Raw genomic sequence first — 23,230 nt, 5'->3', positions numbered from 1 at the left:
ATTGGAGGCTGGCTTGACACAAGTCAGAAACTCGTACAGAACGACCATCTAATTTAAAGGCTCATGCTCAAACATACTCGCACTACAAGGGTACACACACCATGAAATACCTGATCGGGATTACTCCACAAGGTGCAATTTCATTCATTTCTAAGGGGTGGGGGGGCCGTGCATCAGATAAACACATCACAGAGCAATGTGGCATACTTAACAAGCTGTTACCAGGGGATGTAGTTTTGGCTGACAGAGGCTTTGACATCAGAGATGCGGTGGGAATGATGTGTACGGAGGTTAAGATCCCAGCATTTACAAGGGGCTTCTGTCAACTAGATGCCAAGGACAGAAAATACACGAGCCATTGCACACCTAAGAATCCATGTCGATCGAGTAATTGGCAGTTTGCGCAACAAGTTCAAAATGCTATATACTACCATGACAATCCGTTCTCTTCTTCCATGTGAGGGTGAAGACGTTACCTTCCTTGATAAAATTGTGAGGGTGTGTTGCGTTTTGGTTAGGGTTTGGTTAACATGTGCCCCAGTGTGGTAGTGAAACCAGACACACGAGACTTGTACTTGTTAATTAATATTTGTGAAAACTCTCAGTATGTCTCTGAAGACATAGTACTAGGAAAACCTTTTTTTTATGTGTGATTGTATGAACACACTGACATTACGTTATGTAACCATTTCTGTACCTGTATACTATAATCGACAGTTTATCATCACTTTGAACTCTTTGTTTCATGACGTTATAATAAAAGCCAGATAACGACAAATAACTGCATTTGACTCTTTATTTTACACTTTGACAATTGTTACATGGTAAGTGCTGCAGGTTTGAAATCAATTTATACATATTTCAATGCACTTATGACAAAAAACTAGACACCAGAAGGAAAAACGTTGTGACCACTCGGGACTGCATTTTGCTTAGAGAAATGTTTTCCTACTAGTTCAGGAAGGCACACCTTCTGAAAGAACTCCTGAGCTTTCTTTAAATGTGATTCCCAGGAGTGCACATCAGGGAAGATGCGTACAACTGCCATGTCTTTTTGTGTCCATACCACGAGGTCACAGTGCTTTGCGTTGGCCACAAAGAACTGTGTTTGCACTTGTGAGTAAAAGTGATGTGTTTTCTTCAAGTTAAGTCCAATTGCTGTCAACTCGAGGCAGAAGTCTTTGTCATGTGCATCCAATCCTTGCTGAATGCTGTATTTAAATGCTGTATTTAAATGGACATTTAATTTCCAGGTACCCCTTCCCACAACATTCACACGTGACATTGTGACACGCTGACATTTTCTGGGTGTAGGCGTGTCGAGCGTCCTGTTCATGCTCCAGTCCCCAAGTTGTTTGCACATTATAGACAGAGTTAACAGGGTAGCAAACACGATTAACCACAGTAATGGCGGATTTTTCTACAGTGGTGGCAAACACAGCGTGCATCATTGAAGCTGTGATTCTCCCAGCACGCCAAACATACCATTCTGGGCTCTTGTGTTGCAGTCTTGTGCGTACCTCAATAGCTCCTGCATGTTCTTCAGTAACTTTTGCTGCGTTTACGTACTTTTCACAGTGCAGTTGTAGCTCGGTAAGGCCAAGGGACTGTGCACCCGTGTTGTGCAAACACGCCAGAGACAGTGGTAATGTGGATGACTTTACAGTGTGTGATGTTTAGTATTTCTCCAATCCAGACAAACACACTGCTTTATTGTGTTTTTGAAGTGTGTCTAACACTGGTGACAACTCCTCAAACGTAGCAGAAGGAATCTTTCTTTTTGAAGGACTGCTTCTTCTGCCTTTCACCACAGACGGTCCGTTTATATTTTCATCAAGAGTCTTTTTTTGTACTGCTGAAGATGTAAAGTCAATGTTATGGCCAACCTCTGGCTGTATCTTGGTTGTGTTCCCCGGCAAAACCCAGTAGGCTGGTTCATCTGTGACTGTCTTTGTGCCACGGATCCTCACTGTTGCCTCCACTTTAAACAGAAGTGCAGCAACATGGGTGCAGGTCTCAGCAACTCCGGCCATACAGGTGCAGTGTGCGGCTTCGATCTTTCCCGTGGTGCTTACAATTACCCATGGTTCATTCAATCTTTGGGAGTGCAGTACCTGTAACATACAAGGACAAGGTTGATGTAAAGACAATAAATGAAATGAGACAGGGAGGACACAAATTGGCGTTAATAATTTGCCCGATTATCAATGTGTTAATTTGCATCTACTTTACAAGTTCAATGATAAATGTATAACATTAATTATGGTGGGGGGTGGACAATGGCTATTTCACTCGATGCACTCCAGCTGACTTACCTTGGTATGAATGACGATGTACTCAGAGTTTGGCGGCTTGAAAATAGCCAAATCTTGCACCCAGCCGTTTGTAACTTGGATGTGCGCCTCCAGCGACTTATAATTACGAAACTGGTTCGCTGTGTAAGCGCTTACTCCACAAACAAGATACGTGAAGATATCGGGGTAGGACAGTGGCGGTAAGTCGTCTGGGTCTTTACTCCACTGCCGTATTTCATATGGGTCCAGATTTGCGATGCACACTTTTTTTTCCAAGTACCGCTGCTTCACCTCTGGACGCAATCGGTCTCTATACCATCCGTTTTCTTTTGAGCTGCTTTTAAGCATGTTTCTTGTCGCCGTCGTTCCAACACAGTGAGTTTGTTTTGATTCGTAGACCCCGCGCCGCGCTCCCACAATGCATTGCGGCGTGACGTCAACTCCAAAGCCCATGTTATCGTCCCAGAATGCATTGTGTGCAAAAAAAACATGGCCGCTGTCACGGCTTCAAAATAGTTTTAAACAACGAAGATTTAATGAATGACAAAAAAACTGCAGTTAATCTCAAGTATGGTTTTTTTTTATGTAGTGGAGATAATTTGTAACATATTTAGAGTAACTTGTCATAATAGTCGGGGTTCCTTTTAAGAGGTCTTGAGAGGTCTTTTAAAATTCTCCTCTGCCATTTGTCCTCAGCAGATGGCGCTGTTGGTTAAAAAAAATCCTCCCACTCCGCTGTGCCCTCACGTCGCCTGACTACACTTGGAAAAGAAAACTGGGCTTAGAATAGAAACACATTAACTGGTGCCCGCAGACTAACTAGCTTCAGGCAGACATCTTCTCCGAGGTTGTCGGTGTGCAGGTTACACGATGGATTACGACCAAAGATACAAAAGGAACCAGGTAAACCCCGAGGAAAACCAAAACGCCAGACACCCGAGACAGATGACAGATGTGTCTGGACAGGATCAAACACTTCCAAATCCAAATGTTCACGGAAATCCACAAGTGCCAACTGGACAGCCACGGTAGTAAGTACAAAGTTTGTGTTGATAAAACAAAGAACTGAAAACTGAAAAACAAAGCAAAACACACACACACACACACACACACAGAGAGCTCATGTTGTCATTTATAGATCCACAGAGGAGGCTGAATAAACCGCCTCTTATGTGCAAATTTCTTCATTGCCTAACATTTATTCTATTTGTGTTACATTTTATTTACTGGAGTAGATTTCTGTTTTCCTACAGAGCTGACTTTCACTTTCGTTTCACGGAATCGGAGAGTGAAACGTTGCCTTCAATGTTCGTGGTAAAGCACAGCTTCTATGTATACGAAGAAAGTATCTTTTATAAGCAGTTTTATAAGCATGTTGAGCAAAGTAAACAGGCGTTTTATCAAAGTGCAGTCTGTAAAGATGTCTTGATTTTACTCAAGTAAACAAATCACATGAACATTAGAAAGGAAACAGATGATTTTAAAACCATAGCAGTGCAATTTACTTTGTCCCTTCAAAGCAGCATCATATTAGTTTCATTACCACATACTTTTGGATATTCTTAAACTGCTGGTGGTTTTGCTTTTGAGTGGCTTTTTGGCCATACGTAATATTTATCCTTTATTATTTTTTTTATGTTTTTTAAGACTTCAGTACAAAATTTCCTCAAATACAGAAATACAAAGAAAACAAGGGGAAAAATGATGGAATGCAAAATGATATCCCTTACATAACTACTGGAAATTTTCACTTGAATCGTTTTCAGCTAAATGTATGCAGTAAGTTTTTAGCTACTGCTGTGTAACCTAGCCTAACCAAACCTCAGACATGAACGAGAGACAGAAATTAAGTCATGACAGCTCAGATGTTGCCCGGATTAACAAGGTGTTGAGGAACCAGGACACACTGATGAGAAGTGGGCTACTGGAACAAGAAGCCACAGCTGGGCAAGAGATGAAAATAGGGTGCTGTTGGAATGCTACTATGTAAGTTAATCCCAGCAGAAGAGGTTACATGAATAGAATGAGGGGACCTATGGAATCCTCAATACCCAGCATCCAGATTGACAGCGAAACAACTAGTAGCTCAGTGTTACAACATTGGGAAGAAGGAACTGCTCTCGTGGCTAGAAATTGACGAGGTACACCACAGAAATAGAAGGCAGGAAAATAAACCAGCTGTTCTCCACAGAACCATCCAAGGTGTACTCTCTTGCACAAGATCAACAGGACCCTAAGAGCCTTCTTATAGAACTCTAGTGTTGTTCGCCACATCCCCATTAAGGCCAACTTCAAGCCCAAAGCACAAATCACTGTCAAGTCGCGGGATCTAAAAAGTAGATGCGCTCTTCCCACTACTGTTTTGCATAGGCCTGAATCCCTCAGTGAGGTCATTGACGAGACTGGCTACAGATACTGGCTGTATCCCAATTCAGGGTCTGCAGCCTTAAAGGCCGCCTTTTAAGGCTGATTACGTCACAGCGACGCGACGAAGGCTGTCCCAATTCAAAGGCTGCTCGAAATGCGGCCCTGAAATGCGTCCTTCATTTCCCTGAATTTTAAGGATGTGTAGACTTTGTGGCCCAACATATCCCAGAATGCATAGCGCAAAAAACGGCGGAAGAGGGGCGCACGAAGAGTAAACTTTTAAAAGTAAGTACTGAATATTATGTCACTTATTTATGTGCAAATGTTTAATAAAGAAGAACATTAAAACATTCCTGTTGGCCACATGTCAGCAAAGTTATGTGACATTAGCGACGTTTGTACTAACTTGGTTTTAAAGCCTTTACTTTAAAATATACGCCGTTCAATAGTCGACCTTAATCTTACAGAAAATTTGATTATTTTATGGATATTTAAAGTAAGCACTGAGACAAATTTACTAATGCCAACATATTAAAAGAACAATATTTGTCTCTTATATATAACACAGTTATATATACAGTGAAGATTTAAGGTGACAGGAAATATGAATAAATGCAGCTTGAATTTTTACTGCAGCTCAGTATTTGAAACAGTCATTCACTGCTGTAATAACTAATAATGATTGAAATGATAACTTTAATATTGGCCATATTGTATTTATATTAGTTAATACAATATGGCCAATATTACAAGTAAGATGACTTTAGTCTCATGAACAACATGAGCTAATTGTTATTTACTAGCTAATCTTAAAATGACTGTTCAGTACAGAAATGAAGCCCAATAATCATGATTCCACAGTCCCGTGGTCTCAGCCTCAGATACTTATCAAATCAAAGCTCATGTAGAAACAAACAAACAAATGAACAAAATATTTTTTCCTTCATTTCTGTCAAATAATGCTGTATGAAATGGTTCCAGCTGTTAGTGTCATGGTTGCTAGGCAACCTGGGCAGCGCCACGGAGGCTAGACCGTCCCATTTCAGAAACCTCGCACTTCCAGCCTTAGCGGCCTTTGAGTACGCGGCCCTTGTGGACCGTTAAGGCTGCGTACTTTAAGGCTGCAGACCCTGAATTGGGATACAGCCACTGTCAGCCACCTCCTCTACATGGATGACATCAAGCTGTATGCCAAGAGTTAACGAGATATCGATTCACTGATCCAAACCACCAGGACGACATCGGAATGTCATTCAGATTTGAGAAGTGTGGTCAGATAGTAACATAGAGAGTGAAGGTAGTCAGACTGGAGGTGATCGAACTACCAGAAGGCAACTATGCAGACAGCTACAAATACCTGGGATTCCCACATGCAAATGGGAACCACGAAAAGCAGCTAGGAAGCTGCAACCACCAAGTACCTGCAGAGGGTCAGGCAAGTCCTGAAGGCATCAGCTGAATGGTTAAAAACAAGATCCAGGCTATCAACACCTACATTCTGCCTGTGATCAGGTACCCTGCTGGGATAATAAGGCTGGCCAAAGGAGCCACTGACATTAAGACATCATCACTGTGTTCTGCATAGTGCTCATTACTCTGCAGTATACATTATTATTAGTATTAATAATAATAATTTCTAGACCAGTGTAGCATTGCAAATTGTACCACACTGATGAGAAAAAGATACTCAAACTGTACTTGGATATACCTTATTGACAATATTTTACCTATACTATTTTTTTAAATTTTTTTACATTATTTTAATAAAGCTTAAATGAAGTGTATGAATAAACTTAAACTACTGATCAAGTTAAATTAATTTGTTAGCGGAGGTGAAACTGCAACGTTTTCTAAATACTTTCAAAATACCTCATTATAAGTGAACAAAGGAAATATTCGACACCAGAAGCACTCAGTTTTTGTATTGTTCTTCTCCTGCCTTAATACCAACAGTCACACTGTGTCTCTGTCCTTGTTTCAGCTCAGATGGATACACCATTATCCCACCAAATGAATCTAAGCGAAACAAGATGAAAACAAGTAACTATGACACCAATTTGATCTTCATTTATTTGACATTTCTCTCCAAATGTATGAAATGAGAGGTCTGTTGTTGTTGCTGCAGTTGCTCAAAAAGAAGAAGAGGCTCTTAACAGATGGAAAGAAACACAGAGAGTCCCCTCTGTATGTGTGAATCCAGAGAGGCTTGGTAATCTGTCCTTACCCTCTACCTTTACCATTTCTATATTTATCTTCACATCCTCACTTACTGACATTTGGCATTCTGATCTTTTATCCAGGTGGTGATGTCACACTGGCTGAAGTCAGGCAAAAACAGCAAATAAATCATCAATCCATGAAACTGCAGAAGAAAGTACATGCCAAGTTATTCACTCTGGAAAGCATCCATTTATTTTCTGTGGAGCTTTACATATATCTAAATATTACAGCAAATTATTTACACATACCATTTTTGTCTGCTGCCATAAAAAAAAAAAAAAACAGACAGTGCATGAAAACATGCCATGTTTGAGATGCAGTAATACATTTCTACTTTAGCTCGCATCCTCTCCTGTTCATCCAAAAATAAAATATTTCATTTCAAATGCTCTTTCTAGATAAAAAAGGCTGAGGATGACAAGAGGAAGAGACAGGAAGAGGAGGAAAAGTTGCAGAAGATGAAAGCAATACAGAGGGAGAAGGTAAGCATAAAATCAAAACATCAAGCAGATTATTATCAGATTATTGTTGTAGTCTTTAGTTTACCATGTAAAGGTAACTGTTGCTGAATAATTGAATTAAATCAAGGGTATGTACTAGAGATGGACCGATCCGATATTACATATCGGTATCGGTTCGATACTGACCTAAATTACTGGATCGGATATCGGAGAGAAATAAAAAAAAAAATCCATTAAATATCAAAAAAGCACCTCACAAAACTTGCGATATGGCGTAACTCGGCTCATAACCGTAGCACGTCGGAGCAGTATGCATCACGTGATAGAGCGGCTGTGGCGTGCGAGACCTGTTGTCTGGTTGAGCATTCGGAGCCTCGCTACCAAACCGGCATTTCATCTCCGAGGAAGTGATCCCAGAGAGAAGTAAAGCAAGTGTGTAAGTTCATCTCTGAATGTTTGTAAAGCATTCCAGCGTTAAGCTTAACAACAGATATATGGAGCGACTGCCTCTTCTCCCTCTCTCTCCTGCTCCTACTTCAATCATGAAACTGCTTAATGATCAGCTGATCACCTGATTCTGTCGCAGGTCTGTCTCTCTTGTTTGTTTATTGCCCACTTTGCACCAGAAAGAGGAAACCAGCGGCTGAACAACAGCAGCACGTTTAACCTTGATAAGCTGTTGTTAGAATTTATTTAATATTACTTTCTACTCGAGGATCTTTTTCTACGTAGCTGACGGCTGGTAACTGTGCAGGGGCGGATCTAGCAAAGTTTAGCCAGGGGGGCCGATAGGGCATTAACAGGGAAAAGGGGGCACAAAGACATACTTTTCTTTCTTATTCTCATTTAAAATGTCGAGCTTTTAATAAATAATTATCTGAATCTTACACACAAAGTTTTAATCTGATGTAAAATGTATAGAAGTCCGTTACTGTATATAGTAACTATTAAGTCTAATATACCCTAGTAAGCTATACTACTTTTTCCTTTGGGAAGGTACCATCTGTGCAGTCTGCAATTCTGTTGAAGAAAGATGTTGAATCTATTTAATTATTCTTGAAAAATAATTTATTTCTGGGCATTTTTTTTTTCACACTGCACCAAATTAAAGTTGATTACGTCGATTAAGCATCATGAGGTGGGGGGTGGTTCCCTATTTTTTTTTTTTTTTTTTGCAGGGAGTTTTAGAACCCTATTAAAATACCAGAATAGGGAGGATGGAGTAGGTTTAAGTTTATTAGATTGATCAGTATTGCTGAACTATGAAATATTTTGGGTGCAGTGTATTTTTTTGCATACAGGTATAACAGAATAGCTTTAGTGTTTGTTTGTTTTTTAAACTTGAGTTTGAACTTATACAAAATGCAGCAAGATGTTTAAAAAAACAGTTTTGTTGTTTAAAAAACACACTATATCGGATTCATATCGGTATCGGCCGATATCCAAATTTATGCTATCGGTATTGGACATAAAAAAGTGGTATCGTGCCATCTCTAGTATGTACTAATGTCTTGTAGCAAACCATTTGTAATGCTTCAATGCTAAAAACAAAAGATCTGATGGATTTGATTAGAGTGAATACAAGGCTGAGGCCATTGTCTACAGTGGCACTGTATTTCCAGGTTAGCCTAAAACAACAGATGCAAACAGGTAAAACACAACACTGCACATTGTAAACTAGAGCAGGCAGCTAACAGCAAGAACTCGTATTCTTCTACCAAGGCTAATTCCATCCACATGTAAAAACTGATTTCCTGGATCCAATCGTATCACCACCATAGTTATTCACTTCTAATTAAGTCCAAACCCCATTTTTGGTGAAATTCCCATGCAAATCCTACTCACAGACATATAGCTAAATCAATCACATTTCCTCACCAGTGAGCATGACAAGTTACTTTTTATTACTGTTATGTTAGTGCTCAGAAGCTTATAAATCTACCCCATGGAACTAATTTTTCTTCCCTTAGTGAGGAGTAATATCATGCTTACCCTGCAGATGTCAGTAGAGACAAGCATCAACATGAGCTCTAGCGAGAGTTTCTCTCACACACACTTGGCACTAAAGCTATGTGAGAACTAACAGATTAATGGACTTTGGGGTTTTCAGCCCCCAAAGAAAAGCTCTTCACTCAGACGTATTCTACTCAACGTTTGGCCCTGCTGTCTTTCCAATAATGGTGATAGAGTAATGCGGAAGGCTGATTAATGGCAAAGACCAAGCCAGTATTCCACAGATCTTTGTCTGTTGTGCCATGACCTCTGTGACAACATAGAACAGAGTATCGGTAATCCAGCAAATAAATACATACATATAAAACAACATGCTGGGTCACACTACATTTCACCCCTGTCTCTGGACTCTCACCACCACCCTCTTTATCTTAAACAGCACACCATGTCCTATTTTACAGTAAGACCATGGTACGAGAAAATAAAGTCTGTGATGCCAGAAAAAGATCATTAAAATAGACAGTACTAGGAGGGATTTTCACCGATGTGACCAAAAATATTTATCACGATATACATTTGAAAATTTGCGATAACGATATAAATGACACTAGACAAAATACTTTACAACTCCACAACTTTATTAGTGCAAAAAAACCCCATCAATGTATTTTCACTTAAGCAAGCAGCTGTTTTTTGCATTAAAGTTATATAAAAATTTCCAGTGTTCGTGCCCAACAAGCATGACTAGCATGTGTATGCATGAATGTTACAGTCCATATAGCATGCTCTAATGTAATGGCTCCGTTAGTCACTTTGGTTAATGTCACTTGCACATTTGGGGGAAAGCAGGTTCGTGGCACGGCAACTGAGTGTGATGTATTGCAGGCTGAGCATCTACGGGAGAAGGAGCGGCAGGAAGATCAGAGGAGGAGGGAGGAGTTTGAGCCGGACCGCCTCAGGTTAGCCCTGGATCGGGGTTGCTTGGGTTTCATTGCTGTTGCCTTCTGGTATTGTGTGCAGTGTTGTGTTCTGTCATGCTCTAACATGGATCTCTGTTAGTTATATTCAGCATCAGATGTCACAAGATCAGGCGGAGTGCTGATATGTGTCTAATTTCCTATATGTGTCCCAGTAAAATATGACTTGTCATTGAGCATTCACCAAAGCAGCAGCTGATCTCAGTGGAATGAGCTGGTAGTTGCATAGATCCTATACAGAAGCCATAAACAGAACCTAATTTTAGTGAGGTAAAACTAAGTCTATGCTTTCGTTCATCTTATTATTAGTCGTAGTATCATTGTTATTATTATGATTATTTATTTGATTTGATTTTAAAAGCAATTTTTTGGTTGTAAGTTGAATTCTTAAATCCTTCTTCACATTAAAGTGCAGGACCATAACTAAATCATCATCAATGCAGCTGTGGTCTTCCCTGAAATTATGTCAGCATGCTGTCAATTCAATAATAAAAGTACAACTACAGTACAGTACAGCCCACCAGGTGGCCCCAGCCAACATTTTGGGAATCACTGCTCTAACCCATTCACTACTAGGTTATATCAATCAATGGTATTCGGCACTCTCAATGGTAGCAACTAAAATCACTTGTCTGGAAGTTGACCCAAAGGTTTATCTTGGGTCCCGCCCACTTCCTGCTGCCATTGGTTATTTGGCCCAAAGTTGCTTGAAGTTTCTGAATGTCATTCCCTTTCTATAGTCTCTGGTTGCCACGGCACTGGAAAACATTTGCATAGTTGATGCAGCTTAAGCGTTGAGCTGGAGAAAAACAACAGCCCTGTCAAATTCCACAAATTACAGTAGTACTTGTGGAGGGTATAATAGAGAAAGTGAAGAAAGTATCAAAATGTTTTTCAGCGTCTCCCAGCACACAAGCACAGACAGAGCATGCTTCTCATAACTACTAAATAAATATAAGCCAGTGGAAACCTTTGGCTTCATACCGGATTTAAACCCCAAAATTGCAGGTGAAAGTTCTGTGCCACCATAGTTTTAATGTAGTGTAATTTTTCTTTTTCTGAAAGGACTCTCTCTCTCAGACATCTTGAATTACAACATGCTGTAAGGTTTGCTCCACATACTTCCTAGCCTGACTTTAATATATATTTTCCTTTCAAAATATGTCTTACAAATTAAAGCCGAGAAAAAACAGAAACATTATTCCGTGCTCTCCAAAAAAAGTCATGAGATTTTATTAAATATAGACAGACTAATGATTCAGAGCGTCTACTGTAACTACAGCCCCTTCATTCCTTTTTGTCTGACCACTTTAAATCCATTACCCCAACAGCCACGATGTTACTGGAATATGATCCCTGGCTGACTCCCAAGGTAATTGCTTGTCAAGTGGCATCCCTGGTTTCCTTACAAGGTAAACAAAAACAGGAGACAGCAGACCAGTGTACAGAACTGAAGAAACAATGATGATATTTAGAAAAGGGGCTAATGGGTAGCAGAGCAGATGCTCTGTGCACAGTCGGGACAGTGTCACACGGGGACAAACAAACGTGGTCAGCCTTTGTCAGACTGTCAGCTTTTCAGGTCTGTGGAGTGTCTGCTGATTAAAATAATACTTAAGGCCTTATTATTTGTGTGTGTGTGTGTGTGTGTGTGTGTGTGTGTGTGTGTGTGTGTGTGTGTGTGTGTGTGTGTGTGTGTGTGTGTGTGTGACCATGTCTGCTGCACGACAGAAGAAATAAAGTGTTTATCTATTGCAGAACACAGGAGAGGTTTCTTCAGAATTTCGAGAGGAAAGCTTCATCAGCGTCCACCACTGCCATACGCACGTCATCCAGGGTAAGGTGGTGTCCAAATCATATATGTTTTGCTTACTCTGTGCAGCAGTGGGCCTATGCATGCATGTGCTCTATGCATCCTAGGAGTCAGTGCTAACTCTCATATGTGTGGCGTCAGAGAATCTGTGTGGTATTTTACACAAGTAGATCTACATTTGTAGACTGTTTTCTGAGTAAATACCCTTAGGTGCAGAATTTTCATCGTCTGAGGCCACACGGATATTAAACTATATCCCATGTAGGTCGGGTAGGGGTCGGGAGCTTATGTTTATCTACTGGTCATACATGGAGCACACACCGGTACAGTAAGATCACAGATGAGTAAAAGGAAAGAAAATACACCGATAAATATGCCAATGTTTTTGGGGGAGTTTCCTATTATTTTTTTTGTTTTGTATGTATTTTTTATATTCTTGTTACTTGTCAGTATTGTCTTTCTACCTCTTTCAGCCTCTGTTGTTTTTAATGTCTGCTTCCTTTTGTCTTTACTCAGCCTCTCTTTCTCTCTGAATGTTGGTTTTCTTAGAATGGAAGCGGTGGAAGGCTAGGAAAGTTCAAGGGACTTCCCAGAGTTCACACTGAGCAGAGACAGAGACACAACACGACATGACTGCAAGGTTTTCTGCAGAAGACAGAACAGGGTTGTATAACGTGTGCTGGAAGAAGTACACTCAACAAAAATATAAACGCAACACCTTTGTTACTGCTCCCATTCCCCATGGGATGGACGTAGAGACCTAAAATTCATTCCAGATACACAATATAACCATCCCTCCCAAACAGTGGTCACAAATCAGTCCAAATGTGTGGTAGTGGGCACATCTGCTATATTGAGATAATCCATCCCACCTCACAGGTGTGCCACATCAGGATGCTGATCTGACATCATGAGTAGTGCACAGGTGTACCTCAGACTGCCCACAACAAAAGGCCACCCTGGAATGTGCAGTTTTTTGTGCTATTGGGGGTCTGGGGACCCAGAACCGGTCAGTATCTGGTGTGACCACCATTTGCCTCATGCAGTGCAACACATCGTCGCATGGAGTCTATCAGATTGTCAATTGTGGCCTGTGGAATGTTGGTCCACTCCACTTCAATGGCTGTGCGAGGTTGTTGGATATTCGTGGGAACTGGTACACGCTGTCGTATACGCCGGTCAAGCACATCCCGAACATGCTCAATGGGTGACATGTCCGGTGAGTATGCTGGCCATGCAAGAACTGGGACATTCTCAGCTGCCATCTGCCCTGAACAATGTGAACCATGATTCATCCGTGAAGCGCACACCTCTCCAACGTGCCAGACGCCATCGAATGTGAGCATTTGCCCACACAAGTCTGTTACGGCGACGAGCTGGAGTCAGGTCAAGACCCCGATGAGGACGACGGGCATGCAGTTGAGCGTCCCTGAGACGGTTTCTGACAGTTTGTGCAGAAATTGTTTGGTTGTGCAAACCAATTGTTCCAGCAGCTGTCTGGGTGGCTGGTCTCAGACGATCTTGGAGGTGAACCAGCTGGATGTGGAGGTCCTGGGCTGGTGTGGTTACACGAGGTCTGCGGTTGTGAGGCCGGTTGGATGTGCTGCCATATTCTCTGAAACGCCTGTGGAGACGGCTTATGGTTGAGAAATGAACATTCAATGCACGGGCGACAGATCTGGTTGACATTCCTGCTGTCAGCATGCCAGTTGCACGCTCCCTCATTGCTTGTGGCATCTGTGGCATTTTGCTGTGAGACAAAACTGCACATTCCAGGGTGGCCTTTTGTTGTGGGCAGTCTGAGGTACACCTGTGCACTACTCATGATGTCAGATCAGCATCCTGATGTGGCACACCTGTGAGGTGGGATGGATTATCTCAATATAGCAGATGTGCCCACTACCACACATTTGGACTGATTTGTGACCACTGTTTGGGAGGGATGGTTATATTGTGTATCTGGAATGAATTTTAGGTCTCTACGTCCATCCCATGGGGAATGGGAGCAGTAACAAAGGTGTTGCGTTTATATTTTTGTTGAGTGTATGTAGAGGGAAAAATAAAAACCAAAAAAACCTGTTCCTCCCTAACGGATCACTTGTCTTGTCAGTCTAATAATGTGAATGGAAAAGACAATCACTTAAATGGGGGTGTATAAAAATGGCAGATTAAAAAAAACATATTTACTTTGAAACATTGACTCCCCAAGTCGGCATTAGAAGATACAAAATTCAAAACTGAGGTTTAAAAAAGCTAAATTCTGAAATAAATGGTATAAAAAGTAATACATTTTCACTTATGTATAAATTCCGAGTCACTAAGAGAGGATAATTATACCAAAATTGCAAGTGTCCAAAAATTTATTAATTTATAAGACTGATGTAGTGGCTAAAAAAATTGCACAATAATAATGTCAGGTCATAAGATTGCACATCAAACTTTTAATGTAGCATCTGAGTATTGTGAGTAAACAGTAAAACGTGAAACAAATACAAAACAACATGTCAAAACTGTCTTTGTAAGTAAAGATCATTAAGTTAAAAAAATAGTGAAAAAATCCCAAACTTACATAAAAATATAATTTAAATCAATAATTCCATCCATGTATTTTTGAATGAATTCCATCTTTCCTCCATTTATGTGGTTCAAGTGTACCCCGCCTTTCGCCCGAGTACACGCTGAGCAGGTCACATGTGTGCCGCAAGGCTACTTAATTCAATACAAGATAGAAAAATAAAATTACCTTTCGACCACATAATTCCAAATGGTAATTATAAAATTATCCCATAATTATTCTACTTTGAAAATGTCCTCAGGCGATCATTTACTCTGGCTATAAATAACTCTAAATACCATTTCTCTTAATCATTGCAGGGGCAATGGCTTATTGTCTTACAACAAGTAGATGCTGTAAGCCTCTGAAAATTCAAGGCTATTTTTAGCTCAGAAAATCTGCTTTTATTGCAGAGTGTTGAAAGCTTCTGTCAGAAAGTAAAACATAGTGCTAATAACATGCGTGCTCTCCACCCGACCTATCAGTGATGTTACACAGGAGAAGAAGCGGGGAAATGTTTTCTTTTTTTTGTTTGTTTGTTTTTTTTTTTAAACAGTTTTTATTCATTATCAAGAAAAGCATAAAACAGAACAAAGCAGACAAAAAAGAAAGAAAAGAAAAAAAACCCAAAGGGAATATATTAAAGTCATTATATACCTGTACAAATACACATATGGGGTAAAGAGGAGAGAGAGAAAAAACAAACAAAAAACAAACAAACATATTTTCGCTCAATTACCCACAGATTTAGAAAGAGAAAAAGATAAACTCCAAGAGTGAATTGTTGTCCTTTACGCTTACTTCCTATTTAACTGAGAACATCTTAATCGCAACCACACCCCTCAACAGTTGGGACAAATCATTTGGCAAATAAGAAAGCAAAGGGGACCAAACATTGAGAAAGAGACCCTCATTTCCTCCTAAAATAGCAGCAGTTCTTTCATGAGGAATAACTTTGGAAATGTTTTCTTTGTGGGCTTCTCTCACTGTTTTACTTTCTCTCTGCCTCTTTTTGAATCTTGTAGAGCTGATGCAAATCTTTCACCAGGAAAATTAGTGGTGAGAGAGATTGGGGAAAGGAGACTGTAGGTCAGACCTTGGTGCAGAAAGACACAGAAAGCAGTTCTAGTGACAAAGGAGTCTCTATTTTAGGGTGGGATACACACAGAAACAAACAGACAGGATACATAGATGATAAATAGATGATTTGGTGCTGTCTGTGACAGTAGGGTCACAGACAGTACCAAAGCATCACCTCATCCTGGTGTTCTACTTTCTCATCTCACACAACCTTCTCCCATCATATCATGTCATCACCTCTTGTCTTTCCTGCTTTCTCCAATTTTTTCATTGTGTCTCCTACATTTCTCTTCTTTAGTTGTCTGTTTTTACCACTAGTTTCTTTCCTTTCCCTGTCTCATGTCTCATTCCACATCCTTTCCCATCTTCTCTGCTCCTGTGCTCTTGCTATGCTTCCCCCCCCCCCCCCCCCCTCTCTTTTCTATTCTTTTCTTTTCCCTGCCTTTCCTCTCCTCTCTTTCTGCTGATACTCCCAGGCTTCAGCTCTTTCAGATCGACGTCACAGATTAAGAGATGAAAGCTTGCGGCCACAGAGCAGCAAAAGGCAAACTTCTTCATGTGGTTCTGACCAAGACCCTGGGAGCTGTTGTTCTTTCAGCATTGGCTCCATAAGTCACATTGCTCTCCCCTTCATATCCTCTATTTGTAGGCGGGTGCTTGTGTGTTTGAGTGGGAGATTTGATACTAAGCTTTGATGCAGCAGAGGGCTGACACAGGTGGGCTGTGCTCCGTCTTCCCCTCACTGACCCATTAACTCTCCTGGGAAGAAAAACAGAGTAAAAACGAGTGAGATGAATGTGTTGAATTCATTTCTTGTCAGTAATTAAGCAAACTCCAGTGTAAACTCCTCAAGTGGTATAGTGGCTGATGTATTTGCTTGGCAAGAAAAGGGTGCTGCTTTGATTCTAGCCTTCTTTTAGGAAGGGCATCCAGTGTAAAACTCAATCTAAATCAAACTTACAACACCTTGACTCCTTTTTAGCCATTCTTTTGTAGATGTGCTGCTGTGCTTTGGGGTCATTGTCCTGTTGCATAACCCAATTTAAATTATTCTCACATTTGACTCTAAAATACTTGGGTATTCAGAGGAGTTCATGGTTGACCTGCTGCCCAGGTCACGCAGCTACAAAATGAATAATGCTGTGCTGGACAGTTTTTATCAGGTGTGTGTGCTGATATGCTATGTTTAGTTTTCTCACAACATGGTGCTGTGCATTGTGGACAAACTCTCCACTTTTGTTTTGTCTGTCTGAAACACATTGTTCTGCAAATCTTGTGGGGCTTTTTTTTTTCAAAAGCAGCATTGCGAACCAAAGTGTAGGCAGTAGCAATTCCTTTTTAAAGAAGGAATTGTTGTAGAATTGTCACTGACATTTTTCCTAATTGGCATTGTGTTAACAAACAGTTGCTTGAGTGTGATTATTAAATAGAAAGCACTTAGATGTAGAAAAAAAGTGTGTATGAGAATAGGTGAATGAGATATGTTGAATAAACAGCATGTCTCATATAAGAGCCAGTTATTTACTTCGGCTAACTATGATCAAATGCACCTAGCTGCGACTTACCCTCCTAATGCCTACGGTAGCAGTAAGTGTGGACTTTCTCACACAATGCTTCTGCATTTTGGCTTAGTTCTAAGGTTGTATTTACCTAATCTTAAAATCTGCCAATGGCCATACTAGCTTTATGATAATCTGATACATTAACCATTAGGATTTAAACAGAGTTTAAATTTCTACACCGTAAAAAAAAAAGTCCTAAAAAACAGTAATATTCTGGCAGCTGGGGCACCAAAATAATACCATAAAATAACAGCAAAGAACTTTCCCATGAAAATACGGTTATTTCAGTAATGACAATACAGTCTTTTTCAAGTACTTTTAAACATTAAATTAGGAACAATTTAATGTGATTGAACAATGAAATTACCTCTAAACAAGGTCAATGAATGCGGCAATATGAAAAATAATACTTAAATGTACAGAAATATACAGTTAACAGTTGGTTTAAATAATAATGGATTGCATTCATATAGCGCTTCATGAGACCCTCAAAGCGCTTTACAATTCCACTTTATAATTCCCCTCTGCCCATCACCAGTAGGTGGTAGGTGAAGAGTCTTGCCCAAGGACACAACGACCGAGCGTGTCTGAGCCGGGGCTCGAACCGGCAACCTTCCGATTACAAGGCGAACTGCCAACTCTTGAGCCACGATCGCCCTAAATAACAATAATAATTATTATTATTTGATGAAAAAAAAAGTTTATACGAATCATTTTATATATTTTTCCATAGCTTTACATTTGAATTTAACAGTTAAATCTTTCAAATAACAGACAAATATTTGTGAAATTATGATGCATTTGTGAATGTTTTTAACAATCTAAATATGCACATGTAAAGACAAATACATTTAAAAAACAAGAAAATTATGTTTTATTACATTTACAGTGATTTTACGTTAATTTACATTTGAAATGTAAAATCACTGTCTATTTATGTAAATTTAATGATATTCTAGAAGAACAGTACAAAACTGTAAAATACGCAGTAAACTACTTTTATATTACAATTTTTTTTACAGTGTAGAGAAGGTCTTGCTTATTTCAGCAAGATAACAACAAACCACATTTTGTATGTATTCCAACCGCACAGATCCATTTAAAATGATTTATTACAGCAGAACAACATAGTGGGAGTTGAGAAATTATCCTCACCTCAAAGAGGCACCATGAGGACAGCAGGAGGTGTTGTCAGTGGGAGAGAGGAATGTTTTTTTTTTTTTTCCAACTGTCAGACCTATGACCTTTACAATAATACAAATTCTTCAGTCTTAGCGGGCGGAAATTTGACATTTTCTTTTTTTCCCTTTTTTTTGTCAGAGCACAGATGTGGAGGGTAAACAGACAAAGGAATCAAGAAATCTGAGAGAAGTGCAGCTGGAACACAAGAGGTATGAAGACCCTTTATATCTTATATCTTATGTAAAGTTAACATAAAAGCACACAATTTGGAAGAAACGGTGCTGAGCCACTTGATGAAAGACTCACTCAATATTAAAAAAATGTTGAAACTAAATACAAACTACCCATGCAAGAATGCTCCCAGTAAGATTAATAGTGTGTTTTTGTTCATTCCTTTTGGAACAAAACCAGTGTAGACTGGCTGGGTTGATGGATGTTAAGTGGCTGCAACTTCCACTATATATTAGTGGGTACAGAAGTTTAAAAAGCTGTCAAACACTTCCCGCTCACTGACATTTGGAGCCTGCAGGCATGTGGAGTTGTAAAATAGAACATTTGCAAGTTTTATGTGAAGCATTTTGTTAATTTCACTATGCTTTGACAGGGTGAACGCGGTCTTTTTGGACAAGCTTGAAGGTCAAGCCAGAGGAAGCGAGAGAGAGCCAAAATTCGAAAGTACTCAGGAGGCAGAAAGTCAAGCCCCGTTGTCACACCTGAAACCAGATCCAGAACAGAGCTGCTCCGGCTGGACAGAAGAAGCTGGTGAGCTTAGACTGGACCTGTAAATAACGCTCATTGTTCTGTTTCTCATGCCTTTTTTTTTTAGTCTGGCTCAGCACTGGTTAACCAAACCTAAATCGGACATTTGAGAAGACTTGCCCACCTCATCCTTTTTCAGTGGACTCTGACTGCCTGTTTAGTCTATGTTAGGTGTAGGTGCTTTACATGCTTCAAAAATGTAGGTAGGAAACTATGTGTGGTACGTTGTGATACTGTAGCTCCGGGCATTCAAAACCTGCTGAAACTAGTGCTTTTAGTAATGGGGAGCCGTAAATGTGTGTGTGTCTCTATACTGTAAGTGTGAGTAACAAAGTATTTTCCACTTCTGCCTGGCAGTTAGCACGGATGATGCCAAATATCAAACACATTTAAATGTGTGACTTAGCAGACAGGGCACTGAGAGGATCAAAGCTTGACGCACGCAAACTTCTACTGTTTGTTATTACGATTCAGGCAGTCTTCGAGGTAAATTCTCTACTTGCGCTGAAGCAAGGCAAGACTGACAGACTCTTGGCCTGGAGCCAGACAGATGTGCCAAGGGGCAATGCCGCCCTTATACAATTGTTCTGGATTGACACCTGACTGGATACAGATGCAGATATGAATAACTCGTGTTCACAGCAAACAAAAGAAAACGGACTACCTATTGCATTTGAACATGTTCACCAAATGTGCGTTCTTTTTCAAATTATTGTGGTTAAAAACATTTATATTGTTGTATTCCTAATATTTTTAACTATGATATATAGAGAGAAATGTATAATATTTTTAACGTATTTATTAATAAATAATACTCTCTGCAAATAGAAAGTGTACATATAATCTTTTAAAAAGTGAGTTACAACAGTGGGTGTCTGCAGCCCACTGTGAAACACGGTCGAGGCGCTTTCGTTGTTTGGGACTGCTTTTCAGCTAGTGGAGTTATGAACGCAGAAAATCTCATCAGATGGTCACACCCTAACTTTCTTTATTATTTGTTAGAGAATGTTATCCCATACAGAGTAACTATGTGGGATCATAATTTACAAAAAAAAAACCATAATGCTGTAAATAAATGAAATAATTAATTGAGACGTGGAGCTTTGAAACCATAAAGACATCAAGAAAATGTTTGTTGACATAACTCAGGCAACACGGCAGTTTTTCTCATATTACAATCGGACTTCGTAGGGTTTCAGATCAGGAGGCTATGTCCATGTTTTACATACAGTCTATGGACAACGCTGAGCACACGCCCATTTCAATAGTGTCATCTTTATTCAAACCTTCTGTGCCACTTTTCACTCCGTTGAAAGTAGTTTGCCTAGCGGTCCACTGGAGGGCACTCCTGAAACTCTCAGATTGACCTAATGCATGCCCTGTTGACCTCATATTCTGTTTTGAGTTAGACCACAGTGCACAGATGACAAAACTTGAACAAAGGACAAATAAGCTAAGATCTGTATTTGGTGTAATTGCTCTTGACAAAGGAAGGGCTAAGGATGTATTGGAATCTGGTATTGGTAGTAAACAGTGTCTTGTCCTACCACTCAGTTGCTTTTCATTCTTCGCTAATTGCTGTCTGAACACTACCCACCAGCCCTATCTGCCAGCTAGCCCGATGATCATGTCTTTCCACTCTGCCGGAACCTGTTTGGGTGAAGGCCTCTCCTGTCCCTCACTATTTGCCAGCCCCACTCATCAAAGACCATCAACTAAAAAAAAACCCACCGCCTTTTTCTCGACTTCGCCAATGAATGGTTTGGCGAAAGTGTGCTTCTTCTTCGCTCTTGTTTTTATTGCCCAGTCCAATAATTTGTGGTGCAGACTGTGTTTTTACATGCAAATGATTAATTTAGGGAATGTCTGCAACCATTCATTGCTACAGATGGGAATGGAAACCAGCCTCGTGTAAGCTCTTACAATGTCACCATCAATGAGATTTATTAAAGAGAAGATCATTATATAAATTTTTTAGTCATGAATCTGCTATGTTTAACAATGATAATGCCCTATTATTACTGTGATAATCGGCGTCATCATACCCCAGCAGCATCATAATGAACGATGGGGGACTCGAGAGGAATAGTTGCTAAAGTTATCAGACAGGAGAGTCTCTATGCTGCCTGAAAGAAATGACTGTAAACATTGGAATCCCCCTTTCCTTTGTTTGACTATATTATTAACAAAATATCTAAGAAAATCAAGATTTTGGGGATTGGCTCTAGAGCGTTTGGTAACCAATCATGTGTACAAATGTTCTGCAAAACAGATCGTGCTAGCTGAAAAAGAAAATATGAAAACATGGTATGATAAGGCCTCCAGCTATACATGAGAAGGAAAGAAAGTATATTTCAGGACAATCAAGGAGCCCTCTTTCCACAGGGGTCTCAAGAGAACAACAAATTAAACTTTATGTGTATTCTTTCCTGTGTGTTTTCCAGACCCACGGGCTGAGTATGACCAGGCCCTGATGAAGCTCATCAAGAGCTTTCCAAACTGTGACAGAGACTTCCTAGAGGACATCTTTACCCAGTGTAACAGGGATTATGAGGAGGCGTCCACACTACTTATCAGCACACTGAGTTGAACTTCATGTATTATAATTTTTTTCCCCATAAACACAACAATTTACAACAGCTCCTACAGGCATCTAGAGAGAAAAGAGTTAATGAAGGAGCTGTTTGTCCTTAATTTTCTGTTTAACACTGTAGGCCATGGGCCAAATAAGCATGTTTACTCAGGGTGCAGATGGTAGAGAATTGGCAAAGACAAAGTTTATCTACTTTGATGGTAGATCAGTATACAAAGCAGAGCTGACTACAATGCATTAGACTCCTTTGAAAACATACCTACATGATATGTGCTCTATGGGATCTGTTTTTGGTTATGCTATTAATCACTGAGTGTTTGGTGTTGTGTATCTGTCTGCATTCAGTAGTGAGTCATGTTGTGGTTTTGTCTTGACATCGAGTAGAATTGATGCTCGTTTTCACCAGTTTGGTTAAAGGTCATCGCAATGACTCAAAATCTTCAGCTCATATTTGGAGCTCTTGATTAAATCAGTGTGTGCAAATGGAAGAAAGCACTAGCAACATGCATGATGCTTTTTGTTCTGTTTTATAATTAAAGTTGTGTGTAATGTATCTATAGAAAAAAAAAATTTAAGTATGTCATTTTTGACTTTAGAAAATTGTTCTGCCACGTTGTGCCAGTCGGGACAGAAACGTTCTAACAGGCACATACAAAAATGACATTTTTCCAAAGAAGTCCAGTTATTCTTTCTTGAAAACAAGGTTTTTTGTAGAAAGCCTTTTTGTTATTAGTTTCAGTTCAAAGTCAAAGTTGTTTTTAGGGGGCTGCAGGGAAACACTGTTTGGTTGAATGTTCATCACTGTTTATATTCATGTGTTGTAGCCATTTAATCCCTTTGCTTCTCATCACTGTGTTACACAGTGGGCAGTGAGCTGCTGCTGGTGCAGTAAAATTTAACCTCATAACATCAATGAACTGGACAGCACAGGTGGTTATCACCTGGTGGTGGCAACAAAAGAACAAAGGGCGTTGCTCTCAACACGAGGGGCTGAAAATCCCCTTTTACTAAAGCATGAAGTCATGAGGAGTGCTACAGAGTCATCCGGGAAATGTCTTCCCTTTGGAGAACACCAAGAAATCACATATTATTGCAGCAGTTTTACACTTAGTCATAAAGGTGATGCATTTAAATTTCAGTGAAAAATATTTACTGTGTGGTATACCCCTAAATAAACTCATCTATTTAAATCAAAGTCAGTACATTTTCATTTCTGTGTAGACAGATATTACAGTTTTGTATTGTGCATTTCAGTAGTATATCAAAAAAGATCACAGAGACATAGAGCAGAAAGCTGCTCATATTCTAATTTATTTACTGCTAGCAAGTGAGCTAGCAGTCACACATTCCTTTGCTGGTACAATTGTCATAGTAAGAATATCAAATCATGGCAAGGCTCATTGGCTAATGACTTG

General features: G+C 39.8%; 2 protein-coding genes across 2 annotated transcripts; one reads left to right on the top strand and one right to left on the bottom strand.

Annotated features, from left to right (window-relative positions):
• Positions 1–782: 782 nt before the first annotated feature.
• LOC113008084 (uncharacterized) lies at positions 783–2,762 on the bottom strand. The gene is made up of 2 exons (XM_026145238.2): positions 2,316–2,762; positions 783–2,114 (listed from the first exon to the last, which is right to left on the bottom strand). Exons 1-2 carry the CDS (start codon positions 2,745–2,747, stop codon positions 1,677–1,679), a joined length of 870 nt encoding a protein of 289 aa, XP_026001023.2. The 5' UTR covers positions 2,748–2,762; the 3' UTR covers positions 783–1,676.
• epsti1 (epithelial stromal interaction 1) lies at positions 2,756–23,010 on the top strand. Its single transcript, XM_026145106.2, has 10 exons — positions 2,756–3,325; positions 6,643–6,701; positions 6,787–6,870; positions 6,962–7,035; positions 7,280–7,363; positions 10,181–10,254; positions 12,031–12,109; positions 18,602–18,672; positions 19,068–19,225; positions 21,667–23,010. The coding sequence occupies exons 1-10, from the start codon at positions 3,165–3,167 to the stop codon at positions 21,810–21,812; spliced, it is 990 nt and encodes a 329-aa protein (XP_026000891.2). The 5' UTR covers positions 2,756–3,164; the 3' UTR covers positions 21,813–23,010.
• Positions 23,011–23,230: the final 220 nt, after the last annotated feature.

This window comes from Astatotilapia calliptera, chromosome 16 (assembly GCF_964374335.1).
Source record: "Astatotilapia calliptera chromosome 16, fAstCal68.1, whole genome shotgun sequence".
Lineage (NCBI taxonomy): Eukaryota > Metazoa > Chordata > Actinopteri > Cichliformes > Cichlidae > Astatotilapia > Astatotilapia calliptera.
This window is presented reverse-complemented; position numbering and strand designations above follow the sequence as displayed.

Excerpts from the sequence above, each read along its gene's own strand:
- LOC113008084 (XM_026145238.2), bottom strand. The coding sequence starts at position 2,747 with ATGGGCTTTGGAGTTGACGTCACGCCGCAATGCATTGTGGGAGCGCGG. Across the intron at positions 2,115-2,315 it reads ACATCGTCATTCATACCAAG|GTACTGCACTCCCAAAGATT; the intron begins GTAAGTCAGCTG and ends TGTATGTTACAG.
- epsti1 (XM_026145106.2), top strand. The coding sequence starts at position 3,165 with ATGGATTACGACCAAAGATACAAAAGGAACCAGGTAAACCCCGAGGAA. Across the intron at positions 10,255-12,030 it reads TTTGAGCCGGACCGCCTCAG|AACACAGGAGAGGTTTCTTC; the intron begins GTTAGCCCTGGA and ends TATCTATTGCAG. Across the intron at positions 12,110-18,601 it reads CCATACGCACGTCATCCAGG|AGCACAGATGTGGAGGGTAA; the intron begins GTAAGGTGGTGT and ends TTTTTTTGTCAG.